This window comes from Spinacia oleracea, chromosome 2 (assembly GCF_020520425.1).
Source record: "Spinacia oleracea cultivar Varoflay chromosome 2, BTI_SOV_V1, whole genome shotgun sequence".
NCBI classification, from domain to species: Eukaryota; Viridiplantae; Streptophyta; class Magnoliopsida; order Caryophyllales; family Amaranthaceae; genus Spinacia; species Spinacia oleracea.
Window position 1 is genome coordinate 94669507 of NC_079488.1, and position 26734 is coordinate 94696240.

Genomic DNA, 26734 nt, shown 5'->3' on the forward strand with positions numbered 1-26734 from the left:
CCCTACCATCCTATACATTCGAACAGTTTTCAACTTACTAATCACTCTAACAGCCAAAATTGCATCAAAACAATCTCAATCTCTCGCCTAAAATTCTAAACTAGGATTTTTTTTTTCTTTTTCCATTTAAATTTCTTCTGCTTAAAAACTTCCATTTTTGGCAACCCAATTACATGGCTAAGCATTTGAGTTTGAGCGCTTGTTCGTCTTTTTTAGCAGCAGTCAAAATTAAGGATGGAGGAACTTGTTTCTTGCCACCATCTTCCATTATTATGCCTCCAAAGCTCTGTTCCTCCAAATGGGTGTCTCACATTCTTTCAAGATTCTGCCTGCCAAAGTGTTCCCATTCTGAATTTTCAAATGGGCATCCTTTAAATGATGTCTCTCTTCAAAATGGTAAATTTAATTTGTTGCTTTAATGTACTGTATCATTATTTTAGTTGTATTAATCAGTTAATCTTTATTGTTGTGTTAGTGTTACTCACACTCCGCTGGAAGTACCGGACATGGTACGTGTTCAAGTACTTGACTAGGCCGTTTTTGCTTGATTTTGCTTGATTTTTGTCCAAAATGGAGTGTATAAGTGCAACATCGATGTCCTAGTGTTAGAATATCCGACACGGGTACTTAGGTTATAGTCGGAGTAACATAGATTAATCCTGTTTTTTGGCCGTTACACTTATTATTGGAGTGATTTGAGTTGAAATAATGTTGAAGAGTGTGATTATGAGTTGGGGAAAATAATGCTTTAAGCAGCTTTGTAAATTATTTCAAGTTTATATCTGGGATTTAGATACTTTCATTCATTAACTGATAGATTTGTGACAAGAAGCAGAATTCTTGCCTTACATGCTTTAAAATTTTCAAAGGTATGCTAATACTTTGTGACATGATAAATAGATTGACGGCGTATAAGTTTGACGTTCCATCCTAAAATCAATTGGTTATAGATAGACATAGTAGACCACCAATCTTATATGTTAGTCAATCTCTCTCTATTTCTCCAATTTGGGATAACTAGTCCTATACTCACACGTGGATTATACCCTTAATATTTTTTTAAGGAGACGCATTGTGGCATTATTGTATGTTGGTATTTGGATAATCAATAAGTATTGCGTCAATGATTGAAGGGTACTCGACCACGACATTTCGAACTGCTACTGATTCGGTGATTCCCTTTTCCATAATGGTGGTTACTGGTTAGTGAGAATGTGAGAAGAAGCATTTGAAGGTCTATTTTGGAAGAAGTACTGCGAATTAAACCTACTGGCTACTTTCCATAAGTAAAAGACATGCCTACATGGTAGATAATAGGTATATAGTCACCATTACATGCTTGGATGAATCGCACGTTCCAACTTGGCATTTAATCAAAGGTCTCGAGTTTGATCCTTGGATGGTTCACCTGAACAGAAGATATCCGGTCTATGGTTTCTCTACACAGTGCTACTTCTGTTTGCTTGAAACTTTAAAATGCTGTTGTTGTATCTTGTTAACAGATATGTTGTCCCAAATCTAACTATGTAGGAATCCACTCTACAATATATTGAAGTCTATTTCCTCTTATAAGGAAGATTCTGACAAGTTTAAAGGAAAGCAAACTTTAGTTTTAAGCAAGAGAGGAGGAAAATGAAAACGATGAGATATGAAGGGGGGGTATCAATTGTTTTGCATTACTTTTAAGATGAATGTTGCGAATTTCAGCTTCCATCCACTCAGAGTGGTTTACTGTTAATCATTGATTAGGAGGTGTTTCCTGTCATAGGCACATACCAAGGCCTAGGCTCTTCAGTCATTCGAGTGTGTGTCATGGTAGCCAAGAAAAGAAGCTAACTGCCACATGGTAAGAATATTTTACTGAGATCATATTAGGTCATTAGAAACTCAGTTATCTGGGTCCATAAGTGATTTATGAAGCTGAGGATACATGAAGCTTAAACAACAACAGTTTTTAGCTTCTACCATGATTGCTTCATTTTCGCATTCTGCCTAGCTGGTTTGCAGGACTTTGCCTTTTACCAGTCTTTTCTTTTAGTTTCCAAAGTGAGTGTAGCTAACTGGCTATACCTGGTTTTTGCTTCACCAATTGGAAAGGTTCATCGTCGTATCATTTATGCAACTAACAGGAACTTGTTGAAGTTGCTTTTCTCAAAATATTCAACATGCTGATTACGAGCCAAGTATAAATAATCTAAAATTTGAATGCTTATCCTTCTCGTCGATGTAATAGTTTTTGCCCCTCTCTGAATAAATTGCTTCTATACTAATACGACCCTGTTCTTTTCCCAAATTCACCTTCTTTGAAGTGCATGGCTATCTACTCTTCTCATACTATACAAAATCACTATGTTTCTGTATTAATTTACACCACAAAATCACTATGTTTCTGTGTTATAGCATGTTATTTCTTAATCATAGTTACTTTCCCAAGTACATATATTAATTATGAATGGTCCTTATGTGATTCTGGATAAGAGCATACCTTAAATTTACCCTACAGTGGAGCCTTGTTCTGTTTTTTTTTGTTTTGTTTTGTCTGCCCAATCATAGAGTAATGAGAGGTTCACTCTAGGCAGGTTCAGTCACATTCATTGTTTGGCTCTCTGTTGAATTTTTGAAAAAGGTCTATATACTATAGAAATATAGACGATATGATTTAGATCTTGATGATTGATTTCTTTTCATTTAGCTCTGTGCAAAATGTGTAATCATAGAGACTTCGCGGTATGCATGGTTAGATACATCTGTTTCACTTGAATGCTCATTCTCTTGGGTTTTGTGCAGATGTGGCTGTAAACCCAATTGTTGCAAAAAGTATTGATCCGTCAGCAGATCTTCAGTTGCTTCCCCTATTGGAGTCCGTCAAAGAAGAGCCCACACTGAGCATAATTGTAGTTGGTGCCTCAGGAGATCTTGCCAAAAAGAAGATATTTCCTGCCCTTTTTGCTCTCTTTTATGAAAACTGTCTTCCTGAGGTACTTCGTCTTTATCAATGATATGAACTACATACATAATTTACTTTCGTCATTGTATGAATGAGATATGTAACTGCAAAAGATCTATATGTATGATTGTTAGTGAAATGCAACCATTTAATGCAGAACTTCACAGTCTTTGGTTTTTCACGAACGGAAATGAATGATGAAGAGCTGCGGACTATGATCAGTAAAACCTTAACCTGTAGAATAGACCAGAGGTATCTCAATCGCTAACCTTCTGTTTTGCTTAGTGTTTCATGAACAACTTTGCATTTATTGATAATTTCTGAGATCTTTCAGGGAAAACTGTGGTGAAAAAATGGATCATTTTTTGCAAAGATGCTTTTACCATTCTGGTCAGTATAATTCTGAGGATGACTTTTCAGGATTGGACTGTAAGCTTAAAGAAAAAGAGGTAAGAGTACCTGTAAATTTTCTTTAACTGAACTGAAATGGATTAATTATTCCACTACCTAGGTTTTGGACCTGAACTGAAATGGATTGACATCTACTACCCATGTTTTTTTGATGTCAATCAAACAAGCACTGGATATAACTGAGAATAGCTACTGCATTGCTGCTCTTTTGCCAAATAAAAATAAAGTTCCGTATAAAAAATCCATTCAAATGTCATAAAATCGCTGTTCTGCAAGTCTGAGTCTATTTAGCATACATCTCCCTTTTACCTTCTTGCTAGGCAACCTTCTAGGCTCAAAGGCTATCTTTGAATGTCACACCATCTCGCACTTCCCTTTGAGACTTTCTCAGACTAAAGATGCAGGGAAACGAAATAAATAAAAACTACAGTGTACACTATCAGTATAACAAAATAACAAAGTGGTCAACCCTTCTCTTAAAGGGAATATTTTTTCATCCCAGCAAATGAGTCATAACACAAAGCTGATACGGGGATCACCCATTTTGTGCTCACACATAGGAAATTATTTCCTTCGTATCAGGGGGATAAACATACGAAAAAAGAAAATTTCCCAAGTATCAAAATGCAAAGATTTAATTTACAATGATGTACCATAGATGATGCATCAATTGATATGAATATATGATCACTTTTCACAATTTTCTTGTCATTTTAACTGCATCAACATTCTGTCCACTAATGTCAAGTTGTTCAAGAGCATAGTTGATGCAATGATGTGTAAATATAGGCAAAATGTCGTACTATATACTGTCCCAAATGGAGTCAATGAGCTTTAACTTCCCGAAGCTGAGAGGTTTTTTCCAGCCACAATTTGTACAAGCCAATAACTCAACACAGCAACATTCCATTCAGACATATAGACATTGTCAGTTTGTTACTTCTGGGTTGGTGCCACTTTTAGACTAGTTTCTTTTCTTGTAGTGGTCTTGATCGCTAATTATGCTAAGTAGCTCTTTTGGTCGGATGATGTGTAAGTATTTGAATTTTAACTTGTTTGTAGGCTGGTAGACTGCCAAATAGGCTATTCTACCTTTCAATACCACCAAACATTTTTGTGGATGTGGTGAGATGTGTTAGCCATCGAGCTTCTTCTGCAAGTGGATGGACAAGGGTTATAGTAGAAAAGCCTTTTGGACGTGACTCGGATTCTTCTCGTGAGCTAACTAGAAGCTTCAAGCAGTACTTGAGTGAGGACCAGATATTCAGGTATAATTACATTTTATGTCTTCTCAATTTACGGTATTAAGAGAAAGATATCAGAGATGTGTATTTCAAGTCTAACCTTGAATGTTTTTAGGATTGACCATTACTTGGGGAAGGAGTTGGTGGAGAATTTATCTGTTCTACGCTTTTCAAATCTAGTTTTTGAACCTCTATGGTCAAGGAACTACATCCGAAATGTCCAGCTGATATTCTCTGAAGATTTTGGTACAGAGGGACGAGGGGGGTAAGTTAAGAAATTCAAATTTGCTTAATACCAAGTATATCACAAATGCAGATTAATTCAATGGATTTATTTTCTTCATCTGACTTTGCCCTCAGATACTTTGATAATTATGGAATAATCCGAGATATAATGCAAAACCATCTTCTTCAAATTCTAGCCTTGTTTGCAATGGAGACACCTGTTAGCTTAGATGCTGAGGACATTAGGAATGAAAAGGTATTTGAATGGGTTTGGTCAATAAAATTTTATTTGCCAATCGATCTTGTAAAAGTAAGTTTAATATGATTCTTGTCTGTGATGTATATATGTAGGTGAAAGTGCTTAGGTCAATGAAACCACTTAAACTGCAAGATGTGGTAGTGGGTCAGTACAAGGGTCACAGCAAAGGGAACAAATCATATTCTGGTTACACAGATGATCCAACGGTGCCAAACAATAGTGTGACTCCAACATTTGCAGCTGCAGCGTTGTTCATCGACAATGCTCGATGGGATGGAGTTCCTTTCCTGATGAAAGCTGGAAAAGCTCTTCATACGAAGAGGTCTGCATTACTCCTATATATGTATGTTTTACTTTACGAGATGTTTCTATAATGAATAATGAATGATGTTTGCAGAGCTGAAATCCGAGTGCAGTTTAGACATGTTCCTGGAAACTTGTACAAGAAAACTTTTGGGACGGATTTGGACAAAGCTACGAATGAGCTTGTACTACGGGTACAACCTGATGAAGCAATATACTTGAAGATCAATAACAAGGTTCCTGGCCTTGGGATGAGATTGGACCGTACTGACCTTAATTTGTGTTACAGTACTAGGTAAAGCAGCTTAGACATCTTTGTTTGTTTTGGGCCAATAAATATAAAAATGGTTCCCTGACATGGTTTGCTGAGTTGTGAAGGTACCGGGGAGAAATACCTGACGCGTATGAGAGGCTACTTCTGGACGCAATAGAAGGAGAGCGTAGATTGTTCATCAGAAGTGATGAACTGGATGCGGCTTGGTCATTGTTCACGCCGTTGTTAAAGGAACTAGAGGAGAAAAAGGTAGCACCAGAGCTGTACCCTTACGGTAGCAGGGGACCAGTCGGAGCTCATTATCTTGCTGCCAAGCACAATGTCCGGTGGGGGGATCTTAGTGGTGAAGACTCGTGAGGGCTTTGTTGATACTGATTCACATATACACTTTCAAGATCACTTCCATGTATGATTTGTATTGTGAAAATCCAAGGTATATATATTTTTCATGTACAACAACCTCCTACTAAAGCAATGTTGATGCTTCTGCAATTCACACTGTAGATCTTTTTTAATATAAATTTTACAGAAAATTCATGTCTCTTGGAGCATGCTAACTAAGTAGTAATGGGTAATAAGGATTCTGTTGGTTAGTTTTTGAGCCTTATATTAAAGACTAAGTGTTCTGTCTACTGCTCCCATAGTTGATAGTCCCATCCATATTTTTAACTTTTTTGGGTTGAACCGCAGGATAATTCGGCTATTTTTCAAAACAGATTATAAAGGGGTTGAATATTGAAACAAAGGTTGTTGGATTTAAATAATGGTTTTCCTCAAGAACAGTTACCATGTTTGATTTAACGGTTTTTTCATGAAATGTCCTTGAGGTTTCACGAAACGCACCAAATACACCTGCGTGTTTCAAATCAAAATATAACCCTATCTAAACTTATTTTGCACTAAATACCCTTATTACTAACGGAAATCTAATATCGTTAACTCATTACCCCAAATCTGTTAATTAAACCTAATTAATTAAAAATTAACACCCAATTAATTATTTTACTTCTAATTAAAAAAATTACCCCTCAATTGTTTTTCTCCCCCGTCCTTCTCTTCTCTGTCACCTCCCCTCCCGTGTTTTCTTGTTCATCTATGGCTGCCACCACCACCATTTCCAATGCCCTTCTGAAACGGCAAACACCCGAACTTTAACCAGAGACAAAAAAACTGCACTCTGATCGGTCGAATTCAATTAAGAACACGTCGGTTTGATTACCAGTCGTACTTTCACACTCTTCATTCGCATAAACAAACAAAAAAATCACACTCCTGCTCAATGAAGAGAACACAAGCGAAAATCTGAGTTTTGTGGAGATTGAGGGAAATATTTCAATTGTTCAATCAATCGCCAGTGTACAATATCCAGAAATTCTCTGAATTGAAACCCTAGAAATTTGAAATCCAAGTGGAGAGATCACGAATCTTTCCTCAACAAATCAATGGCGACTCGGAGAACAACGTTGAATATGTCGTTTCTCACTTGCATTTTATCTTACACCATTTCCTCCATTACGTATGCTCATTTCTATCTCCTCTTAAGTTTTTGATGGGGCAGCAGAAAGCTAACTTCGATTGGACCGACTTGCCCTGGTGTAGTGGGGTGATCTCATGCGGACATAGTGGACTTAGTGCCAGAGGGGGGATCCTATCACTCCTGATTGCAGCTATGGCCTGGTCAAGGTGCCTCCTGTTTAAGAGATCTCGAGCATCAAGGTCTCCTCTGCGTAGCTGTCTCTTTTCAATCAGCGGCGGGCATTGTGGCTGGCTCGAGATTAGTGAGGGGGAGGTTGTGCCCCGTTCCTGCCACTTATCCTTGACCTTACACCTTGGGGATGTGCCCTCTTAACGGTGTGAGATGATGTACTTACTCTTGAGCTGATAGGGCGAGTTAGTGGCCTTCTCTAAGGCCCCTCCCCAACTCCTTGGAGGTTGCGGATTGCCTCATTGAACTGAGTGACTATATGGTCCAGATCCTTTCGGGTGACCAGATTCTCGGGGTGACCTTCAACATGGGGCTGATGGTTCTTGTGCTCTTGATCACCATCGTGATCATCCCCGTTGCGTGGAGTGCGCATTAACACGTAGTTGGGATGGGATTCTGATTGATGAGAGGAGGAGTGTTGCCTGGTTCGTCGAGTATTAACCATAGCTTGTAGTTGGCTTCCGCACAAATGACGCCAACTGTTTCTGCGAAGAAAATGCTATGTATAAAGACAAGGGAACAACTTCGTCAACCAGACTGTTGTTTTCCTCCAATCGGGCTGTAAAAGGACAAACGTAAACTAGTTCGAGGGGTTCCCGAGAAAACCCTCTCCGACGCTCAAGTCAATTCTGGTAGAGAGAGAAGGTAGTGAGAGAGTCAGTTTGGGAATAATTGCATACCTGAGTAATAATTAGGTAGATCATATTTATAGTAACACCGGAGGACATTAGTAAATATGAGCAATTGTAGGGATATGAAACGTGGACCTGCTGGAGCTGAGATATAAGCCTTAAAATTCTGGTCTGAGCCCATTAAAAAGTTTATGCTTGCAGATATTTGAGTAATTTCCCTTAAAAGAGGTATTTTGGTATTTTTTATGTAAAAGAGGATCCCACCGGGGAGCATGGACAGATCATAAATACATTTGTGTTGAATTAATGCCGTCAAGAAAAAGAAAAAAAGTTTTGAATTAGTGGGTACAAAAAAAAAAAAGAACCCCTGCAAAACCCTTCTCCTTTTGTCTCCTTCCCCATTTCCCCGTCAAAGGTGCAGCTGCCAAAATACACCAAACTCAACTGAAAATGGCGACGCTACTACGAAGCGTCCGGCGATCTTCTCTGCTAAACCTAACTAACACTCGTCGTCTTTCCAATTTGACCTCTACACCAGTTGCACGTTATTGTTCTTCGGCGACATCAACAACATCACCAACATTCGCCGCAGCTTCTGATCCCTTTCTCTCTGCTACTCCCAAGCCCAGAAAATCACGGTTTCTCTCTCTTCTCAAGTTCACCGTCGTTGGAGCCGTCGTCGGAGCGTTCTCCACTGCCAGCTACGCCACCTATGGTTCACCTTCTCTCTCCTCGCTCTGTTTATTTCTTAATTGTGATTGATCATGTTCTCTAGGTTTATTTTGTGATTGACTTAATTTTATTATATGAATAGTATGATCTACAAATTTTTGATTCACTGAGATTAGTTTATGTGAACAACATTTGGTTGGAAAACTCATCAATTTTTTTTCTCTTTGAAATAATTAATAATATACATTTAGTTTATGACTTTCGTGATCAAACGTTCAAAACCGTGTTAACTTGGAAGTTTAAAGAAATGAAAATAACTGTACTAGTTTCACATTGTAAGGAAATACAACATTGTTTAATATTTTTAAACAAATTATTGGCTGAAGTTGTTAAATTTGAATTCGAAAGAAGTTGAGCACTTTGTTAATGATATAATGCCGTAATGGTAGTGAGGTAACATTAAATTTTGTAAAAAGAATCTCATGCCAATATCCATGTTTATGCTAGTCTGTCACCAAATCCTCATTTTCTTCGTAAATTTTCATTACCATCGGTTACCAAGTTAGAGATAGTATTGTTTGGTAACAAGTAGTAGAAACTCATGAACAAACACATGTTTGGGGTTGAAGTTCAATTAACATGGTAATGAACATGGGCTTTCCTTACAGATTTGCATACAAATTAAATACCAAATGGGCAGTGAGTGTAATGGGGCAGTTCAATGGCATTAAGTTTTCCAGATCAACTATGATTTACATGTACGTGATGGAAAGGTGTGATCAGAACTCTATGTTATTGGTTGCATAGTAAGGGTGATCAGAATTCTATGTTATTGTGCACGGATAGCTTTTGGTAGAAAACATGTTGTGCTATCCATTAAAGGCTTGGGGAGTTGAGGTTGCTTACACTTTACTCTCTCCAAGTCCCTTGTAATGTGAAATTGGGAATTACCGTAGGTAGTTTGTCTGATGCAGAGTTCTTCAGAGGAGTGTGTTTTTGTTTATATGACAATCACCTGTCTTGTTGCCAAGAGAACCACGATAAGTTGTGGTTGTTGTTTTCATAGTTATAATAGTGCAGTACATTTATGTGCTACTAGTCTTTGCTTGGATATAAAATCAGATGGTGATGGCCTTTTTATATCTCTTCTAACGGATGTTTTTTCCGAAAGATAATGTGTTTGCTATAATTGATAGATATTTGGGTCTCTGCTGATAAATTTACTTTTTAAGATATGTATAGCAACACACACTCCACTTTTAGTCAAAGTTAACTAACAATAACACTTTCCAATTGTGGGATACAAATAAGTAATTTTGTGTTTTCTCTAAACTTTGAAGTTCTATTGTATACAACTTTGGTAGTGTATGGCTTTAGCTATAGATTGGTTTTTGGATATGCGCAGCAAACTGTAGATTGTTATTGACTTTTGCTAGATCTAGATTTAAGCAAGCCACAATTATTGATCTAAATTAAACGAGACATCAGTGCTAGAAGAGTTTATGCAGAAAACAACGATGAGTTATTCAATTTCAGTGGGGAATTAGTGGCAGCTTATGTTAATGGTGTTGTTTATAAAGAAATTTCATGTTTACATGTTACTTCACAAACTTTCCTTGGCAGTGAACAAAGGTGACAAGAAGGTTAACCACGTGCATTTAGTTGTCTTTATTCTTTTCCCATAAGATGCGATGACTAATTCTGTACAAAGTTATGTTGCCACTATGTCAGGGTTGCACATTTTATTTTTCCCTTGTCAAAAACTTTGATATACTTCGTTCATTAGATGATCTTTTAAAAGAAGTTAGATCAGCTGCTAGTATCAAGTAGTATTGACTTGCCCCTATGCTACAATCTCTTCTACACTGTTTACTTTGAACTGCATTTGACTGAGTTAGCTTCATTACTACTGGTGTAGCATATACTGCGGATGAAGTAGATGAGAAGACTAAGGCCTTCCGATCTTCGATTAATAATAGCATGATTGATGATGTACTCACTGTGGAAGTAAGTTCCCAGCCTACTGGAAATACTTGGCCTTATATTATAAATTTTAGCATATGAAAGTTTGTCAAGCACTCAAACTATTGATGTTGGATGAAAATTTTGAAGCAGATAAAATTAATGTACTTTGTTAAAGAGTATGTTGTTTCAGATGCTTCTATTGCTGATATTATGACCTCCTTTTTGTTATTTTCATTTTTTTTAGCTAACTTTTTTTTCTTGCAAAGTTTCTGCTTAATCTCTTTTGTAAAACATATTTCTTTGCTAATACAGCAACCCTCTGTCAGGGTAGCTGTATAATTATTAGCCTCCCATACCCCAACCTTTGGTGGATCCTTGATGGCGTTAGTAGTGGAAAGAGTGGTTAGGATTTGATGTAAAATCTCTGTCAACATGATCACTTTGTTTGATTTCCAAGACAACACCAGTATTTCCTTGATTCCTGTTTAATTTCGCTTTTCTAAATTACAGTATGCTATGACAATTGTTGCTTATCTTTTGTTTCAGCCTGTTACTGTTACCTCATACATTTTGTAAACCTCCATAGTCCATAGGCTTCCTTTTCTCAACCCTTTTTGGAAGATTTTTTCCTCTCTAGAAATGACACAAGCATTCTGGGACCAAGGGAAGGGTATGATTTAGGATGCAACTCTCCCTCGAAGAGAAACGGAAAATAATCTCAAGATTCTGAACAGTTGCTTGAGTACTTTATTACCCTTCTTTTTCTTGAACTGTATTTCAAATGCGTACATTTCGTGTGGTAGTTCCTTCTGGGAAATTTAGACTATTATTGATATTTATGGATTTAAACTTTGTGGCTTGTGCATCCGTGCTAAACAAAAACCATATGGTCATTGAGCATGCCTTTGAGATATAACTAGAAACAGGACAGGGAAAGAACTTCATAGAACGTTCACTATTCAGTAGATTTTGGTCCCAGGCACATTGCATGATTACTCAATAAATAAATCAATTTATTTTATAATTTCATGTATCCACTCTAATTGTTTAGTTATTTCACTGATATTCCTTATCTGTATGCCAGACTCTCCCACATCTGGTCTATTCCGCTGTCATGACAGGTAAAGTGTTCTCCTTCTTCTGTTCCTCATCCCTGCTTCCCTTTTCTGCTTTGACGGTCTGTCATTTCCTGTCTTCTGTATCTATTTATTGGTTTGACAAGGTTTCTCTGCGAAATACATTTCCCCACGCTCGCATAATCTACCAGGCACCCATGGCCCATGGGCCATCAGTGAAAAGATAAAATAAATTTTATTCTCTTGTTGTCTTCTAGATATTGTTTCAGTTTCATTATTAGTGAAACATACTTTTTCATTAGTATGAATGAGATGGGCATCATTTCCAGGATTAAGTATAACTTTGTGGATTGTCTAGAATAGGCTAAAATAACTTTGAGGTTGGATGTTCTTTCCTCTCTTCAGATATGAGCTGACATGTAGAGAATGTATGCTTCTATTCTCTGACTCTTATTAGGGGCTACAAAACTCTTGTTTAAGCAAATAGTGAGTTAGGGCCCCCAAAACTCTCATTAAACAAATAATCATGCCTAACTGTCTACATGCAACAACTGAAGTAGTCGAACCCAATCTGACTCTTTTGAATGCACACACATAAACTGTCAAGTGGAAACCGCTTATCATTATACCATCTACTACCAGCATAAGTAATTCTGACTACTTGTTGAGGGCTTGAGGCAAATGAAACTTCTATACCTCTCCTTCTATTAGTAAGTCTACTTGTGAAATACTATCCTCAATTCTTGAGTTCCCACTGCCTATTAGTTGATAAAAGTAAACGAGAGCCTTCTCTGCTAGCTTTTACAATAAATCATGTGCGCTAATTTTGCTAGTGCATTGAAATATCTAATTAATTTTTTCTCTAAACAAAAATCGTCAAGCTTTCAGACTCCTTTTACTTGTCCTCTCATTAGACTCCTCTTTCCAATTCATCTTTGTAGTTCCTTCTAAAGGTGTTGATCTTTACCTGGATCTGAGGCGGTTAACTGAAGAACGTATACAGGTAATTCTCTGGTTTTTTCTTTTATTATAACACTTGCTCCTTTGGTAAGTAACATAAATTTTCTTTCAGGAGTTTGCCGAACCAAATTATGATAAACTTCTTCCAGATATGATTCAAGAAGAAGAGCAATATAGAGTTTTCACACTTGTTTTGGATTTACATGAGACATTAATTCTTAGTGACTGGAAGGTGAGTGCTATGTTAGTACTTCAAGCTGGTACCCCTGTTGTAACAGCATTCACTTTACCATGTAATTTAGTTTGGACATTTCTTACTGTCTCAGACATCTTTTTCGTCTGGTGATTCTTAAGCCTTCTTCATTTATTATATAGCCCTTATTTATTTGCTGATGGTATAGATAAATAGAAATCTGTGAATTGGGCTGTCAATTTACAATTGACACAGCACAAAGATTGAATTTTATCAGATCTTCTAATTTTTTTTTCCTCTTTTGGTCCAAAGCGTGAGAAAGGTTGGTCTACTTATAAGAGACCAGGAATGGATGCTTTTTTGGAGCACTTGGCTCAAATTTACGAGATTGTTGTTTACACCGATAAAATGGTATGTGATGAACTTTGTTTTTCAAATACTAACTTATGTCATTTCTCCTTGTTTATTTACATGCTTTTGTGGGTTTCAGGTGGAGGAGCCTGTCTTTGTGAAGCTCCAGGAAAAAGGTGTCCGACATGTTCTAGGAAGGGCCTCCACAAAATATCAGGATGGGAAGCATTTCCGGGTTAGTAGATGTTAATTATTCTCCTTGTTATACTGAGCACAACTGTTATCTGCTTATTTCTGTTTCATTATTCTTCAGCTTAGCACTTCATAAAGAAGTTTTCTTAGCTGGTTAACAATTAATGACCTGTGAATCTGTGATAGAAAGAATTTGCTAGCTGCCAACTCTTAATGATCTAGACATAGGCAAGCAGCACAACTAAGGAAATATCTAAGTTAGCTATGTGGGATACATACTATAAATTTTAATCTCATAAAGTTAGGAGTTAGGACGATTGAGCTTGAGTGAAGTATCAGTTTATTACTGTCACTCTGCCTGGAGTTGATTGCATGATGGAGAAATTTGATCGAATTATTTTCAGAGAATGGGTATAGGGTAAATATGGTATATAGGACATTGGCTTATTTGCCCTTTCTTCTGTCGGTCATAATATTTTTAGGTCATTTATTTGTTGCTTTATGATATTCCTCATGAGACCGAGAAAGACCTGTAATAAAATGGTGAAATTGAATTTGGTCACCTAGTTATCCGAAGTACGACAATTCTGGCTCTGCATGGTTGTAGTAGAACGTGTCAAATAGGTTGGTCCTTTCAGATTACTTTAGATCTAGGTTGTTTATGGGGCCGGAATTAATTCAAAATGGCAGGTTCTGGTTGGGAAATGGATGTTAATGACCTTTAATTTTAGGTTACGCGACATCTTTTTTCTGTAATTGTAAATTACTCCCTCCGTATTTTATTTATTAAATGGTGCACTTTCCTAAAGCGGTCGTATTTTATTAATTGTTGTACTTTCTATTTTTGTTATGTTTTCCTCTTATTTTATCATTTCCTCCTTACCCATGGGCCACACTCTCACATATTTTATTATTTCTTCCTTACTTTTACCTCCACTACCTTTTATTACTATTGTTTATTCCACACTTACCCCACAGTTACACTTGTTATCTTATTTAAATAAAATCAACTCACCCTCCTTAAACTTTTTTCCGATCAAAGTGCACCACTTAATAAAATGGGGAGGGAGTAGTAATACTAGGAAAATTCGAACCTTAATTAATACTTCCCCCCATTTAGAAATAGTTGCACCATTTTCACTTTATGCACTATTCATATATTAACTTTGACTCTCTTTTACACCTATAAAAAAAAAAAATATGTTATCATAAAAAAATTTGGTTGGATTAGTCTCAATGTCTACTTTACAACTATCAAAAAAAAAGTTATTTTTAATAATAGATAATTAAAGATATTAACGGTCAAAGTTGTGCGTTGGCAAACGTGAAAGTCAAAGTGGTGCAACTATTTCTAAACGGAGGAAGTATAAAACTGAGTTGTTATCTTTTATGCTACAAGAGTTAGGAAAAAGAGAAAATTGCGGTAAGATTATAAGTTATACTCAAGAAGACGCACAAATTTCTGTAAAAATAAAAAATAAAAAATACACAAATGAAGTAGAGTAAATGTAGACAAGGAGAGGGAGTTTTATTTCGACTACAACACTGACATAATTTTTTCTTTTCCTTATGCAACTTTACTTAATTATGTACTTCTGAATTAACCTTATCCCCCTTAAGCCCCTTAATTATTTCTCTCTCCTATCCACATGAGTTAGATTTTTTTGAGATTCATGTAACACCTAACAAGTGTACTTATGTTGGATTGTCATAGATTAAAAAAAGACTAACATTTAAGAACGGAGGGACTATATGTGTATAAATTATAAAAAGTTGTTGCGATGATTTTTTTAGACGAATCTAACAAGATACTACATGTCAATATTTTCCGTGCGTATACGTCAGCAAAAAAAGGTTAAATAGTACTCCCTCCGTCCTGAAATACTCGCAACGGTTTGACTTTTTGCACTATTCACATAATTCACTTTGACCTTATTTTACTTATAGTATATGAAAACAAGTGTTAGAATATAATATATTGTTGGATTCATCTTAATATATATTTTCAAAATATTAATATTTTATAAGTTTTTATAATATATAATTAAAGATATTAATAGTCAAAGTTGTGCATTGGCAAACGTGTCCAGTCAAAACGTTGTGAGTATTCCGGGATAAAGGGAGTATATGTGAAGAGTCAAAAGTCAATATAGTACAAAATATAGAAGTACTTGGCCAATTGATCAATCCGGTTTGACCACATATTTTCGGGCTGTTTGGGTTGGGTCAATTTCGAGTTTCAATTCATGAAATCTTGTTCTATACCCATTTTCTCGTGTTGGCTGTGTTTTTAACATTTCTTGTTGTAGTGGACATTTCATGTATTGTTTCTTAATCTGTCCATTTTCAATGGAGACGTAAGATTTACTATTACTTGGTTTTTTCGGATTAAATCCGGGAATTCAAACTGGCTGTCTGGCTCACTAAACTGCACTTTTTACTATTGTGGTAGAAAACAGTCTGGGTCTTTCTAACAGAAACAGCCTCTTCTATTCACCTGGGCAATGCTCCATGTATCCACCCTCTTCATCCAAGCCGCCATGGACTGTTGATGTTATAGCTGTGTCCTCATTCTCTTTTATCCTGAGCAAGTGTACTCTCTGTGGTTTTTGGTTGCTGCATGTTAAGGCCTTGCCCATGGAAATGAGCCACTAGTCTTGTAGTTGTGGCACCACTTCTGCATTAAACTGAAAAGGACTGTTGTTTTCATTTTGATTCGGAGAAAGGGAAGCATAGGAACTCTGGTTGATAGCACGTCTTCAGTCTCTTCACTACCCTCCCTGTTTTTCTAATAGACGCGTCAGAGAAATAATATATCTAAATTGAAAGAACCAGTCTCCCAATAAGGTTTTGGATGATCTTTGTGTTTGTTTCGTATTGAAACATTCACTTTCTGAAGCTTGGTTTGGTACATGTTCTCAACAGTATCTGGTATCTGTTGCGTTTCCCTTTTTCTTTATAATGAGATTCATGTACCAAAGTTTACATTTTATGTTGCTGACAGCCTGACATAGGGTTTGCCATTCTTAATGCTTTACCATACATGTGAATCAGTTAATATGGCTTTTGTAATACGTCTGTCTTTTGTCACTACTGCGCAGGATCTCTCCAAGTTAAATAGAGATCCTTCAAGAGTTCTCTATGTTAGTGGACATGCATTAGAATCCTGCCTTCAGACAGAAAATTGTGTTCCTATCAAACCTTGGAATAAAGAAGCAGATGATACAACATTGATTGACCTCATTCCATTTCTTGAATGTGAGTATCTGTCAGGCTATCGGCTTCTCATCAAAATTTTGCTAGTATAGGAAATAATGGCATTGCGCGTGCAAGTGTGGTGATAAAAGACATTTTCTTGTTCTGACATTTTTGACACTGTCACTGAACAGATGTTGGTATCCATAGACCTGCTGATATAAGAACAGTTCTGGCTTCATACCAAGGGAAGGATATTGCAACTGAATTCATTAATCGTTCCAAAGAGGTTCAAAGGTAATACCAAGCACACATTTAGAAATAGGAATGTAGTTGATGTCGAATGCGTTTTTCTCACTTTGAGAGAGATGCACAATCCTATGAACTGTCGATGCTCATACATGTCTGTCACATACACATGCACCTTCCAAATGTACCTGTTTCAGTATTGGGATACTTGAATTCCACATTGGGACGATGTTTTCCATCTTTCCTTCTGCATCGTTGTTTGAATCCTTTTGCTTTGTTCATTGAATCACTAGTCCTCTGAGGAGATTGATTAGGGTAATTTTGTTTGTGCCTTTAAAATAATTTTCCTGGCAACCACATTGAGCTCCTAACGAAATACGATGATGGTGCAGGCAGCTAGGAAAGAAACAAAAGGCCTTCCCTTGGAGCCGCAACTCGTAGTAGAGGCAGGTGTGCTTCCCATATACGTTAGTAGTTCTTTAGAGGCTGGGTTAGCAATACTTCTGAGTTTTAGGCGGCAGCGGCTGCTGCTTGGCATGAAAATATGCTGCACATGTTCAACAGTTCAAGGATTGTGTGAGAAATTTGTAAATCCTGTTCTTACTGAACCTGATTACAGTTTTTAATATAACAATCTATAGATCTTTAGTTCATAATGATCTTAATATTGCAGCTATTTATTTGACTGTCCAACAAAAAAAAAAAGAAGCTGCAGCTATTTGCATTAGCCTTAACTTCCTTCATTCTTCTGGTGGCTTCAGTATTTCCTGAATACTATCCAGATGTCATCCTTTGAATAAGCAGGTTCTGTGCTGATGTGATGCAAGATTACAATCCTCATTCCTCGGTTTAGGGGCCGTTTAGATAACATACAAACAATTTATCTTGTTGCTTCAGTATTTTCTGATGTAAATAAGGTATGGTAGTCGAATGTTCAATACAGTTTGAGAGTAACCTTCTAATTTTGACCTTGAAAAATATAAATCTCTCACCATTAGGACGTCCTTAAAAGTTTCAGGCTACGACTACGTCAACTACGTTCTTCAATTTTTGTTACAGTTAATAATACGACTTATAATTAAAATTAGAATTAATATGATAAGTGATACAATTCGTCGTTAATCAAGCCCATCCGTCCCAAAACGGTTTACATTTTCCTTCTTTATTTGTCACATAATTCTCTTTACAGTTGTATTTAGTTTTTAACTATTTTTTTTTGGTGCGTATGAGCCACAAGGGCAATATAAATTACAAATGGGGGTGGGGGGATTTGAACCTGAGACCTATTGTACACAGGCCCTCAGCCTTAACCACTAGGCCAAGACATCATTGGTAGTTTTTAACTATTGTTGAATGGAAAGTGTTGTTTGTTGAAGTATTTGTTTTACTCAAGGATGGAGGTGCAACTAGGATCATATTCGTTGTTGGCTTGTTGCATTTGCATATATGTCTCTCATCCATTTTCCCAACATTGACACATAGCTAGCTAGGCCAAGATGTCGTATCATTCCCCACCAATTTCAAGACATACCTTCACAAATTAAGAAGCACATCTTTAGCATGAGACCAACATTTTCTTGATTCTTGATTGATAGCCGTATGCCAGCCATTGTCAGTTTGTCACCGCCTCCTTCAACTTCTTCATTAACACCTGGTGTTGTGGTTGATCCACATGATCAATAAAACTTTAGAAATGTACTTTTATCTTGCGTCATATAGGAATATTTTGACATGAAAAAAAAATCAAGTAACTCATTTTGAGAAACTATACAAATCTCAACCTTCTATCACAAACCTAGCCATGCTACCTTAGGAAAACCATAGCCAACAACCTAACGAGGAAGTTAAAATCGCAGTCAGCAAAAAAAACCAATGAAATGGTACACGTTTTAATCGAAATGGTACTATGTTTTTAATGAAATGATACTCTTTTTAACGAAATGATACATGTTTTTATCGTAATGGTACTCTGTTTAACGAAATTGTACTCTTTTTTAAATAAATTGTACATGTTTGGCATTGTGATGTGTTTGCTCACACATCACAGCATGCCGCCTCGCTGAGCTCACAACCTAACTTCATCAAACTCTGACTTCATACTAGTATACTACTAGTCAAACCTATAACGGGTTTATACTGAGGTTGGAGAGGCGGCATGCTGTGATGTGTGAGCAAACACATCACAACGCCAAACATGCACCTTTTCTTTTAAAAAGAGTACCATTTCGTTAACAGAGTACCATTTCGATAAAAACATATACCATTTCATTAAAAACAAAGTACCATTTCGATTAAAACATATACCATTTCGATTAAAACATGTACCATTTCAATCATTGGATTAAAAAAAAGAGTACCATACTGTGATTTTTACTTCTTCATTTTATACTTGAGTTGGGTTCCATCTCTATTATGAAATACGAAACACTATTAAATATGACATTTATAATCACCCAAATTGTATTATCCTTGCAATTTTGTTTGTATGTTTTTTTACAAGAGGACCCATACATTTTTATTGGTGTATCCTTTTTGTTTAATAATTATTTCCTTCGAAAAAACAAAAAATCCCTTTCCATAGGAATATTTTGTGTGACACTTCTGGTGTTGGTCCCACTTCTACGATCCTCTGCCACTCTCTTCCCCCGTTATGCTGTTATCACCCCACCCCCACAGTGTCCATCATCACAGGTTTGCCTCTCCTTTTTCATTCTCCCTCAATTCTTTTTCTTTGTTTTTATTTATAACAAACCCAATTTAATCTTACAATTTGAATAATTTTGATAGTATTTTCATGTTCATATTGAAATTTAATATCGAGATTTGGGTTTTTGTGATTTCCATACACGATTGGATCTTGTTAGATACCATTAACAATTAGATAATTTTTTGGTATGGTAATTTGTTTATTCAATCCCCATATTTATTCCTTTATTTCACGTTCATAGAATAATCAAATTGTAGTTTTTGTTAGAATGACAGTGCTGAAGAAAGAGGGAAAGTTTGTTTGCTTTATCATATTGGGACAATTGGGTATTATATTGTATTTTTTTCCTTAAAAAAAAGTGGGTCGATTGTTTTTTCTTGAAGAAAGCACAAAATCATGAGTTTTATATGATTGCACTAGAATGAGGGTTGATTGACTCGCGCAAAAGAATGATGCCGAAGTTGTTTGGGTTGTAGTTGTTCTTGTTCCTATTTTTGGTTTGATGTATCTTTAATCTTTGACGCTTCACAGGTTAGAAGGTCGGGTTATACAGTCTATTTCCCCATCCTGATTTCAATTAATAAATGCTGAGAAAAGTTGTCATCTTTGATTTAATGGAATGGTTCAAATATTGCTTGCAGGTTTCCTTTTCTCTGAAGTAAAAAGGGTGCAGCCTTAAAGATATCCTGATTCTAAGGGTTTCTTTATTACCTTATAAAGATGGCTCTTGAGTGATTAACCCTTCCTTATTCACGTGTTGCCACAAGAATGAGGTTGATGTTGTGCAGTTGTAGCTAGATTCTCATCAATGTCTATAACCCTTAATTCACCTGTTGTCACAACTCACAACTCACAAGAACAAGGTTGATGTTGTAAGTAGCTTCTGGTCGATGCCTCTATTATTCCAATCAAAGAGGCTTTGTTTCTCTTGCTTCTACCTCTTTGCAACGCTCTTCCTCGCCTTGTATGTGACTGTCTCACCAAGCATTAAATGTCTCCTCTTCCGTGTTACTCCTTATGATCCTATTCAGTCCCCTCTCTTTTCTTACCCTTCGTCATATGGTCAGCACAAGCATGTTCTTCCTACTCTTCGTTCGTCCTGTTCTTCCCCTGTTTTCTTCTCAGGTATAAACCATTCCCCCCACTCTAATTTTGAATGATTATTGGGATTGTTTGATTTATATGATTCTTCCTTGTTTTTATTAGATTATCCATTCGTCTTTAAGGAGATCAAACAATGTTGTCAAAATCAGACTGATTCACCTCTGAGGTATATGCAAGGGAAGGCTGCTACATTTGGTGGAAATTTTAGCTTAGAGAAGAGGATTTCTTATTTTGATGCATTAGAACAAAGGATAGAATTCCCATGTGGATTCCTTAAGCCCTTTCCAATCAATGATTATGGTTAGTATATCCAAATTCGTTCGACTTGATTTTGTCACATAGATTGAATTATATAAAATGGTGTTATTTGGAATGGTTTTCAGATAGAGCTGAAATGGGGAGCTGCAAAGAAGTGGTAGTGGTTTCAGCGATATTTGGTGATCATGACAAAATCCGGCAACCAAAAGGGATTGGTTCAAAAACATTAGACATTACCTGTTTCATCATGTTTGTAGACGATGTTACATTAAAAGGGCTAATTAATCACAACTTAATTTCCAAGGAATCGAATGAATACAAGATTGGTGTATGGAGGCTAGTGAATGTGTCATCATCCGAGGGACTGTACCGAAATCCAGCCATGAATGGTGTAATACCAAAGTATCTAGTTCATAGGCTTTTCCCTAATGCAAAATACAGCATTTGGGTGGATGCTAAATTGCAACTTGTGGTTGATCCATTGCTTTTGATTCATTCCCTTGTTATTAAGGAAGGTGTGGATATGGCTGTTTCAAGGCACCCGTTTTTCACAAACACCATGGAAGAAGCTATGGCAACTACAAGGTGGAAGAAATGGTTACACATTGATGAAATACAGATGCAAATGGAGACTTACTGTCGAAATGGGTTACGTCCTTGGTCACCTTCCAAGCTCCCTTACCTATCAGGTAACCTGTTATCTCCTTGTCATTTATTTATTTTTTTAAATAATTATATCCTGTTTTTATTTGGAAAATATACCGACTACTACCTTTAACTTTAGAATTCTTGCGCATAAGAGAGGATAATGAGTTTTGAATCAGTTAACATGATTAATAAACTAAACAATAAGATAACCTTTCAAACACTGATCGAAAAACTTAGTTTAAGGTAATTGTTTACATAAAACAAAGTAAAATATAGTTGTTGGCAAAATTGGTAAACTAAACAAGTAATTGTTTGCAAATTTTCCTTTTATTTATCGTACATACTCACGCTTGTTATTTTCACTCCTTATTTCCTTCCCTTTACAATGTTTGTGATAGTTGACTTTTCACGCATACTAAACTTTAGAGATTCAAAAGGAACCAATAAATTCCTTTTTAGAAGAAGGGCGCATTATAAATATACACGAAATAATTGATTAACTAGGACCATAATATAATATATACATATATATATATATTTAAAAAAAAAAGGAGGATTAGTGAGTAGTAGTTTCTACTTCGTACGTAGTAAATTGCAGTCTTTGCTCGACTATTTGTGTTTGTCCTAATTAACTTTTCAGGTATATTAAAGATAATAGAAATTGAGAACTAAGCAATAAATTAAATTTTAGAAGAAAGATACATAAATAAATTGATAGTGGAAGGTCGTGTTCTTTCAGGAGTTAAAGGAAGTGAAGTATAGTAAATGTGAATGAGTATCTTGAACTTAATCTTAAAAAGGAGGATTAGTGATTCCTAATAGCTTAAAAATCAAGTTTAAGATACCTTTTATTTGTTGTTTAATAATAAATTAAGTGGAGAAGCCGTATTTAAATTGTAATGTAGGACCAGTTGTACCTAACTTGCATGCGCAACAAAATCCAGAAAAAGCAAGCTTGAGATTCATCATAGTACTAATGATAAGCCTTAATTAGTAAATTTTAATACTGATATGGTGTTACCTAAGCTCCAATATATCAACTTGATTATATTCTACTTCTAGAACAGGATTTATGATAGCACCTTGCAATGCAGCACAGTGTTAGAATCCGTTCATACTTCATAGGGCTGGATCCGGTCCAACTTAAATAGACTGGACTGACTTCGAACTCTTTAAAGTGTCCAAACTAAACTTAAATTAACACAAATACAAGGGGATGGATTACTTCGTATTTGGTTGACAACGTAAATCATTGGAAGTAACTCAAGGGAGATTTCTTATGTGAACCAAACAAACCGTTGCATTGGAACGTATTAAGTGTTAAATAAATAAGTGTTAAAATATTTTAACATCATTACAGGTTCGTCCCACCTTGTTAAATACTAAATCTAAGCATTGGAACGCGTCACTTGTTTGCTTAAACTTTGGAAGAATAATCTTTATGAACGTATCAAACCTTAATGGAACTTGTTTTGGAACTTTAAATTTTTACTACATGCATTGTTATCCGAGTTTTGCACTGTGGGATTGCTGGACCGAATCTAGGTATTAATATTTATGTGACACGAGAACTCCATCCATTAATCTACCCTTCTAAAAAGGTTATGTTTGAGGTCATGCCACGCACATGACTGCTCTACTACACCTTGTTATTTGTTATGTTCCTTCAAAATCATCCAAATTTCTTTTTAAGTTCTTCTTAAAAGATGATCCTATTTTCTCTATTGTTGGTTTCAATCAGTCATTTTTACTTTGTTTAGCATTTGAAGTTAGGGACAGAGGGAATAGTTGTTTCTAAGTTTGAACAGTTTTGAGTAACAATTTTCATGTGGGCCCGCAACTTGCGTTAATGTGTAACTTTTTTTTTTGTCTCTTCCTTTTACATTTTGTTGCCCTTTTTGGTGTAGAGTAAAGAATGTCTCTTTCTATCTTTAAACCCAATCCTACAGGCTACAGCCAACTATAGCGTGGTACACTGGTACCATAGTTTCTTCAATTCTAAAATGAAATGATTTGATTTGAACATGTAGGAAGGACGGCCTAATGAAGCAATCATTTGAGGAACCTTTTGGCTTTTTGCTAAGCTAGCTAAACCAAGTTAAGAACAAGTTTTGACATTTGAGACTTGAGATTTGTCACGTTATTACTGCCTCCCTTTTTCTTTTTCTTTTTTTCGTATTAGAATAGGTCCCTTGCATACTGTACTTCCTCCGTTTCGAAAATATTGCATCATGGTTGACTTTTACTCATCTAACCATTACTTGGACTCTTAATATCTCAAATCGCGTGCAAGTAAAACTTATAAAAAAAAAATTAGAAAATATATATCGATACGAATCTAACATGACCTCAAATGACTAAACTTTTTGTACATACAAATCACAACAAATGGCCAAAGTCGGAGTGTGAATAGTGTAAAAAACAAATGGTGCAATATTTCCGGAACGGAGGAAGTATATTCTTCAAATAAAACTTTTATCTCCCTAAGTTGCTACATATGTAGTAATTATTAAATTTTTAACATACTTATTTAATCATCTACTGTAATACGTAGTACGGAGTAGTATGCAATATTCCCCCTACCACATCCTTAGTATTACATATGTTATGTGCTTGATATGCTAATTTGATATTTGATATACTAAGATGTTGATTTGAACAAAATATTAAGTAAATATATTTTCTATTATTAATATTACAAAAATATTAACAAAAACCACTTTTAGCAAGTTATCATTACGTGGCATATACTATTTCTATACTTAAACAAGAAATAAAAATAAATAAAGTAGAGATTTTTTAGGGAAAAAAATTGGCGGGGAAATTTGCAACATGAAGTAATGTAATTCGTAGTAGATGATTAAGGCTATGCACACACAATATTGAATTAAATTCCTGTAAACTTGGTTTTTTAAGGTAAAGGAAACATATTTTTAGTTGATTTAATTAATTTCGTCGAGCATTTTCATGTTTTAAGAGATCGAGACGAATCTAGCAACCCATGTTACGGTTCACTTTAACCCACCCGGGTTATGCACATGTGGTGGAGGATGTCAGTTGTCACTATTCTGATTTTTGTTTAGATCATTACCTATATAAAAAGCCGGAAGAGTTGCAACATTTTGTCGTAATTTTTGTTTCCATTTTGCCCCTTCATATAATTGCTTATTACTGCGTACAATCTCAAGTTCAACTTAGTTGTTTTTTTTGTGTTTTTAAACAAACTCTTTTTAGTTGATTTAATTTTATTTTATTTTTATGATTGACAAGTGTTGATCATGGTTCAAGTTTAAAACTCCTTTCGTATTTTTTAAGAGTCACATATTGATCGGCACAAGTATTAAGGAATTATACTCCGTAGTTGAATTTGATATAATAATGATACAAGTGTGTTAGTTGACAATAAAGAAATATATATAAAAAAAAAAAAACAAGTGGGGTGTAAAAATTATCAAAAATAGAATTATTATATTTATGATTTAAGTGCGGTCATAGGAAAGTAAAAAATAATAAACAATTGGGGGAGTGGGTGTAAAAGTTAGCAAATGTGGAATTGTGACTTCTAAAAAGGTATCGACCAGAAATAGCAATTGTAGATCCTAAAATATACGGAGGGGGTATTATAGATTTTGAGATATCGTAGTAGGGTACTTAGTATTAGATAAAAGTTCATAATGTTGTAATTAATTAAGTATCAATGTAATATTGGGAGTTCTTAGGATAATTTCGAGGCATTATTTCAAGCATGTTGCCTAATTGCAAATTTAAATGAACTTGTAATCTTAATTATTTAGACATAATGTTGATATGCATGTAGTGACAAATTTTGAAATTTCATACAAGCATGTTGTCTAATTGCATTATAACAATGTTTTTTATGTTATACTCCGTAGAAAACAACTTAATTAATAAGAGAAATAAAATTTACAAATGTACGTTGGTCCAACACGTGATTCTCACTAGTAATAATAAAAGGCAATATAATTTCCTAAAACAAAAGTTACAATATTACTACGTTATGGTACTTATATATATAATTCAAAATAGAAACTTAGAAAATAGAAATAACATAGTGTCCGTTGGGTGCAGACGTGCCAGATACAGCGTTGATATTGCGTAAGCACGGTGTAAGTAGCAATATGTTGTCATGCCTAATGTTCAATGAGTTAGACGCCTTTAATCATAGAGATCAGCTTGCCTTTGCATATGTGAGAGATAAGTTGAAGCCCAGAATCAAAATCAACATGTTTGAGGTTCAAGTACTCGAGCAGGTTGTATTGGAATACCGGCACAACCTTAAGCGCGGCGGCAGCTCTTCAACCACCACTACAACTCCTAGTCCAAGTCCAAGTCCAAGTCCTACAAACAAACTCAGGATCAAAAGGGCTCAACCAGCTCTTGGTAATGACGGCCTTGGCAACTGTCAACAGTATTTCCTCGAGATGTGGAGGGAATCACATTATTGATCAAACCAACCAACCAACCAACCAACCAACCAACCAACTCCTTAGATAGGTTTTACACATTACACTCTCAATATTTGACACAACAACAACATAATAATAAAATAGTTTGAATCCTACGATTTTAGGCATATGTTAGTATGTCACTACTCACTAGTGTGCATACATTTCCCACTTAATTATTACGTAGTATATTGTAGATGATGTATGATAGTATACGGAGTATTAGTTTGGTTTAGTTAAATTAGATAGTACTCCGTAATAACATTGTACCAGGTCCGGCTATCAACAGGTCTTTCATGGGATTCGAAACATGGTCAATTACACATTTACACATTATACGGGTAAACTTGAACTACAGTTGGGCCCTCCTCTTGTTTGTAGTTTTACGTGCAAAATCTAGATTCGAAAGCTTACTTATTGGATTATTCTTGCTTTTTAGATTTTCATAATTTCATTGTTTTTACCATCACTGTTCTTAGTTGTTTTTAGTTATTTAAAAAAAATTGTAATAGTTATTAGGGGCCTAATTTTGAGTTTAGACCAGGGCCTCTATATTCTTTAGGTCGCGCCTGTGTTATGCTTGTAAATTTTTTGTTTGTTAATGAAAACAAGAGCTCTTAGATTTATCCAAAAATATACCGAGTACGTAGTACGAAGTATATATTTTAAACACTAAATTAAGAAATTTTCTTATTTTA

The 26734-nt window shown here is 35.6% G+C and overlaps 3 protein-coding genes across 7 annotated transcripts; all 3 read left to right on the plus strand.

The window, feature by feature from the left end:
• LOC110805440 (glucose-6-phosphate 1-dehydrogenase, chloroplastic-like) lies at positions 1 to 6318 on the plus strand. Its single transcript, NM_001426507.1, has 10 exons — positions 1 to 396; positions 2788 to 2978; positions 3105 to 3199; positions 3282 to 3396; positions 4421 to 4626; positions 4718 to 4867; positions 4963 to 5083; positions 5179 to 5408; positions 5484 to 5684; positions 5768 to 6318. Exons 1-10 carry the CDS (start codon positions 174 to 176, stop codon positions 6018 to 6020), a joined length of 1785 nt encoding a protein of 594 aa, NP_001413436.1. The 5' UTR covers positions 1 to 173; the 3' UTR covers positions 6021 to 6318.
• Positions 6319 to 8328: 2010 nt separating this feature from the next.
• Positions 8329 to 17512, plus strand: LOC110805449 (mitochondrial import inner membrane translocase subunit TIM50). Its single transcript, XM_022011057.2, has 10 exons — positions 8329 to 8715; positions 10591 to 10679; positions 11722 to 11758; positions 12655 to 12716; positions 12786 to 12905; positions 13179 to 13277; positions 13357 to 13452; positions 16511 to 16667; positions 16799 to 16901; positions 17246 to 17512. The coding sequence occupies exons 1-10, from the start codon at positions 8451 to 8453 to the stop codon at positions 17292 to 17294; spliced, it is 1077 nt and encodes a 358-aa protein (XP_021866749.1). The 5' UTR covers positions 8329 to 8450; the 3' UTR covers positions 17295 to 17512.
• A 1885-nt stretch (positions 17513 to 19397) lies between these two features.
• Positions 19398 to 26476, plus strand: LOC110805452 (alkaline ceramidase TOD1). Of its 5 annotated transcripts, none has more exons than XM_056837370.1 (5): positions 19398 to 19544; positions 20202 to 20685; positions 20767 to 20964; positions 21048 to 21611; positions 25660 to 26476. In XM_056837370.1, the coding sequence occupies exons 2-5, from the start codon at positions 20451 to 20453 to the stop codon at positions 26034 to 26036; spliced, it is 1374 nt and encodes a 457-aa protein (XP_056693348.1). In that variant the 5' UTR covers positions 19398 to 19544; positions 20202 to 20450; the 3' UTR covers positions 26037 to 26476. The 5 variants fall into 5 exon arrangements, with proteins under 5 accessions (XP_056693348.1, XP_056693350.1, XP_021866751.1 ...); XM_022011059.2 differs by lacking the exon at positions 19398 to 19544 and adding an exon at positions 19567 to 20099; XM_056837371.1 differs by lacking the exon at positions 19398 to 19544 and adding an exon at positions 19567 to 19745.
• The last annotated feature ends 258 nt before the right edge of the window (positions 26477 to 26734 follow it).

What these genes read in the sequence shown, in the direction of transcription:
- LOC110805440 (NM_001426507.1), top strand. Translation starts at nt 174, where the DNA reads ATGGCTAAGCATTTGAGTTTGAGCGCTTGTTCGTCTTTTTTAGCAGCA. An exon ending in GGTACAGAGGGACGAGGGGG is followed by an intron (nt 4,868 to 4,962) that starts GTAAGTTAAGAA and finishes CTTTGCCCTCAG; the next exon opens with ATACTTTGATAATTATGGAA. An exon ending in AATTTGTGTTACAGTACTAG is followed by an intron (nt 5,685 to 5,767) that starts GTAAAGCAGCTT and finishes TGAGTTGTGAAG; the next exon opens with GTACCGGGGAGAAATACCTG.
- LOC110805449 (XM_022011057.2), top strand. Translation starts at nt 8,451, where the DNA reads ATGGCGACGCTACTACGAAGCGTCCGGCGATCTTCTCTGCTAAACCTA. An exon ending in TAATTCTTAGTGACTGGAAG is followed by an intron (nt 12,906 to 13,178) that starts GTGAGTGCTATG and finishes TTTGGTCCAAAG; the next exon opens with CGTGAGAAAGGTTGGTCTAC. An exon ending in CCTCATTCCATTTCTTGAAT is followed by an intron (nt 16,668 to 16,798) that starts GTGAGTATCTGT and finishes GTCACTGAACAG; the next exon opens with ATGTTGGTATCCATAGACCT.
- LOC110805452 (XM_056837370.1), top strand. Translation starts at nt 20,451, where the DNA reads ATGCCTCTATTATTCCAATCAAAGAGGCTTTGTTTCTCTTGCTTCTAC. An exon ending in CTTTCCAATCAATGATTATG is followed by an intron (nt 20,965 to 21,047) that starts GTTAGTATATCC and finishes AATGGTTTTCAG; the next exon opens with ATAGAGCTGAAATGGGGAGC. An exon ending in CAAGCTCCCTTACCTATCAG is followed by an intron (nt 21,612 to 25,659) that starts GTAACCTGTTAT and finishes CGTTGGGTGCAG; the next exon opens with ACGTGCCAGATACAGCGTTG.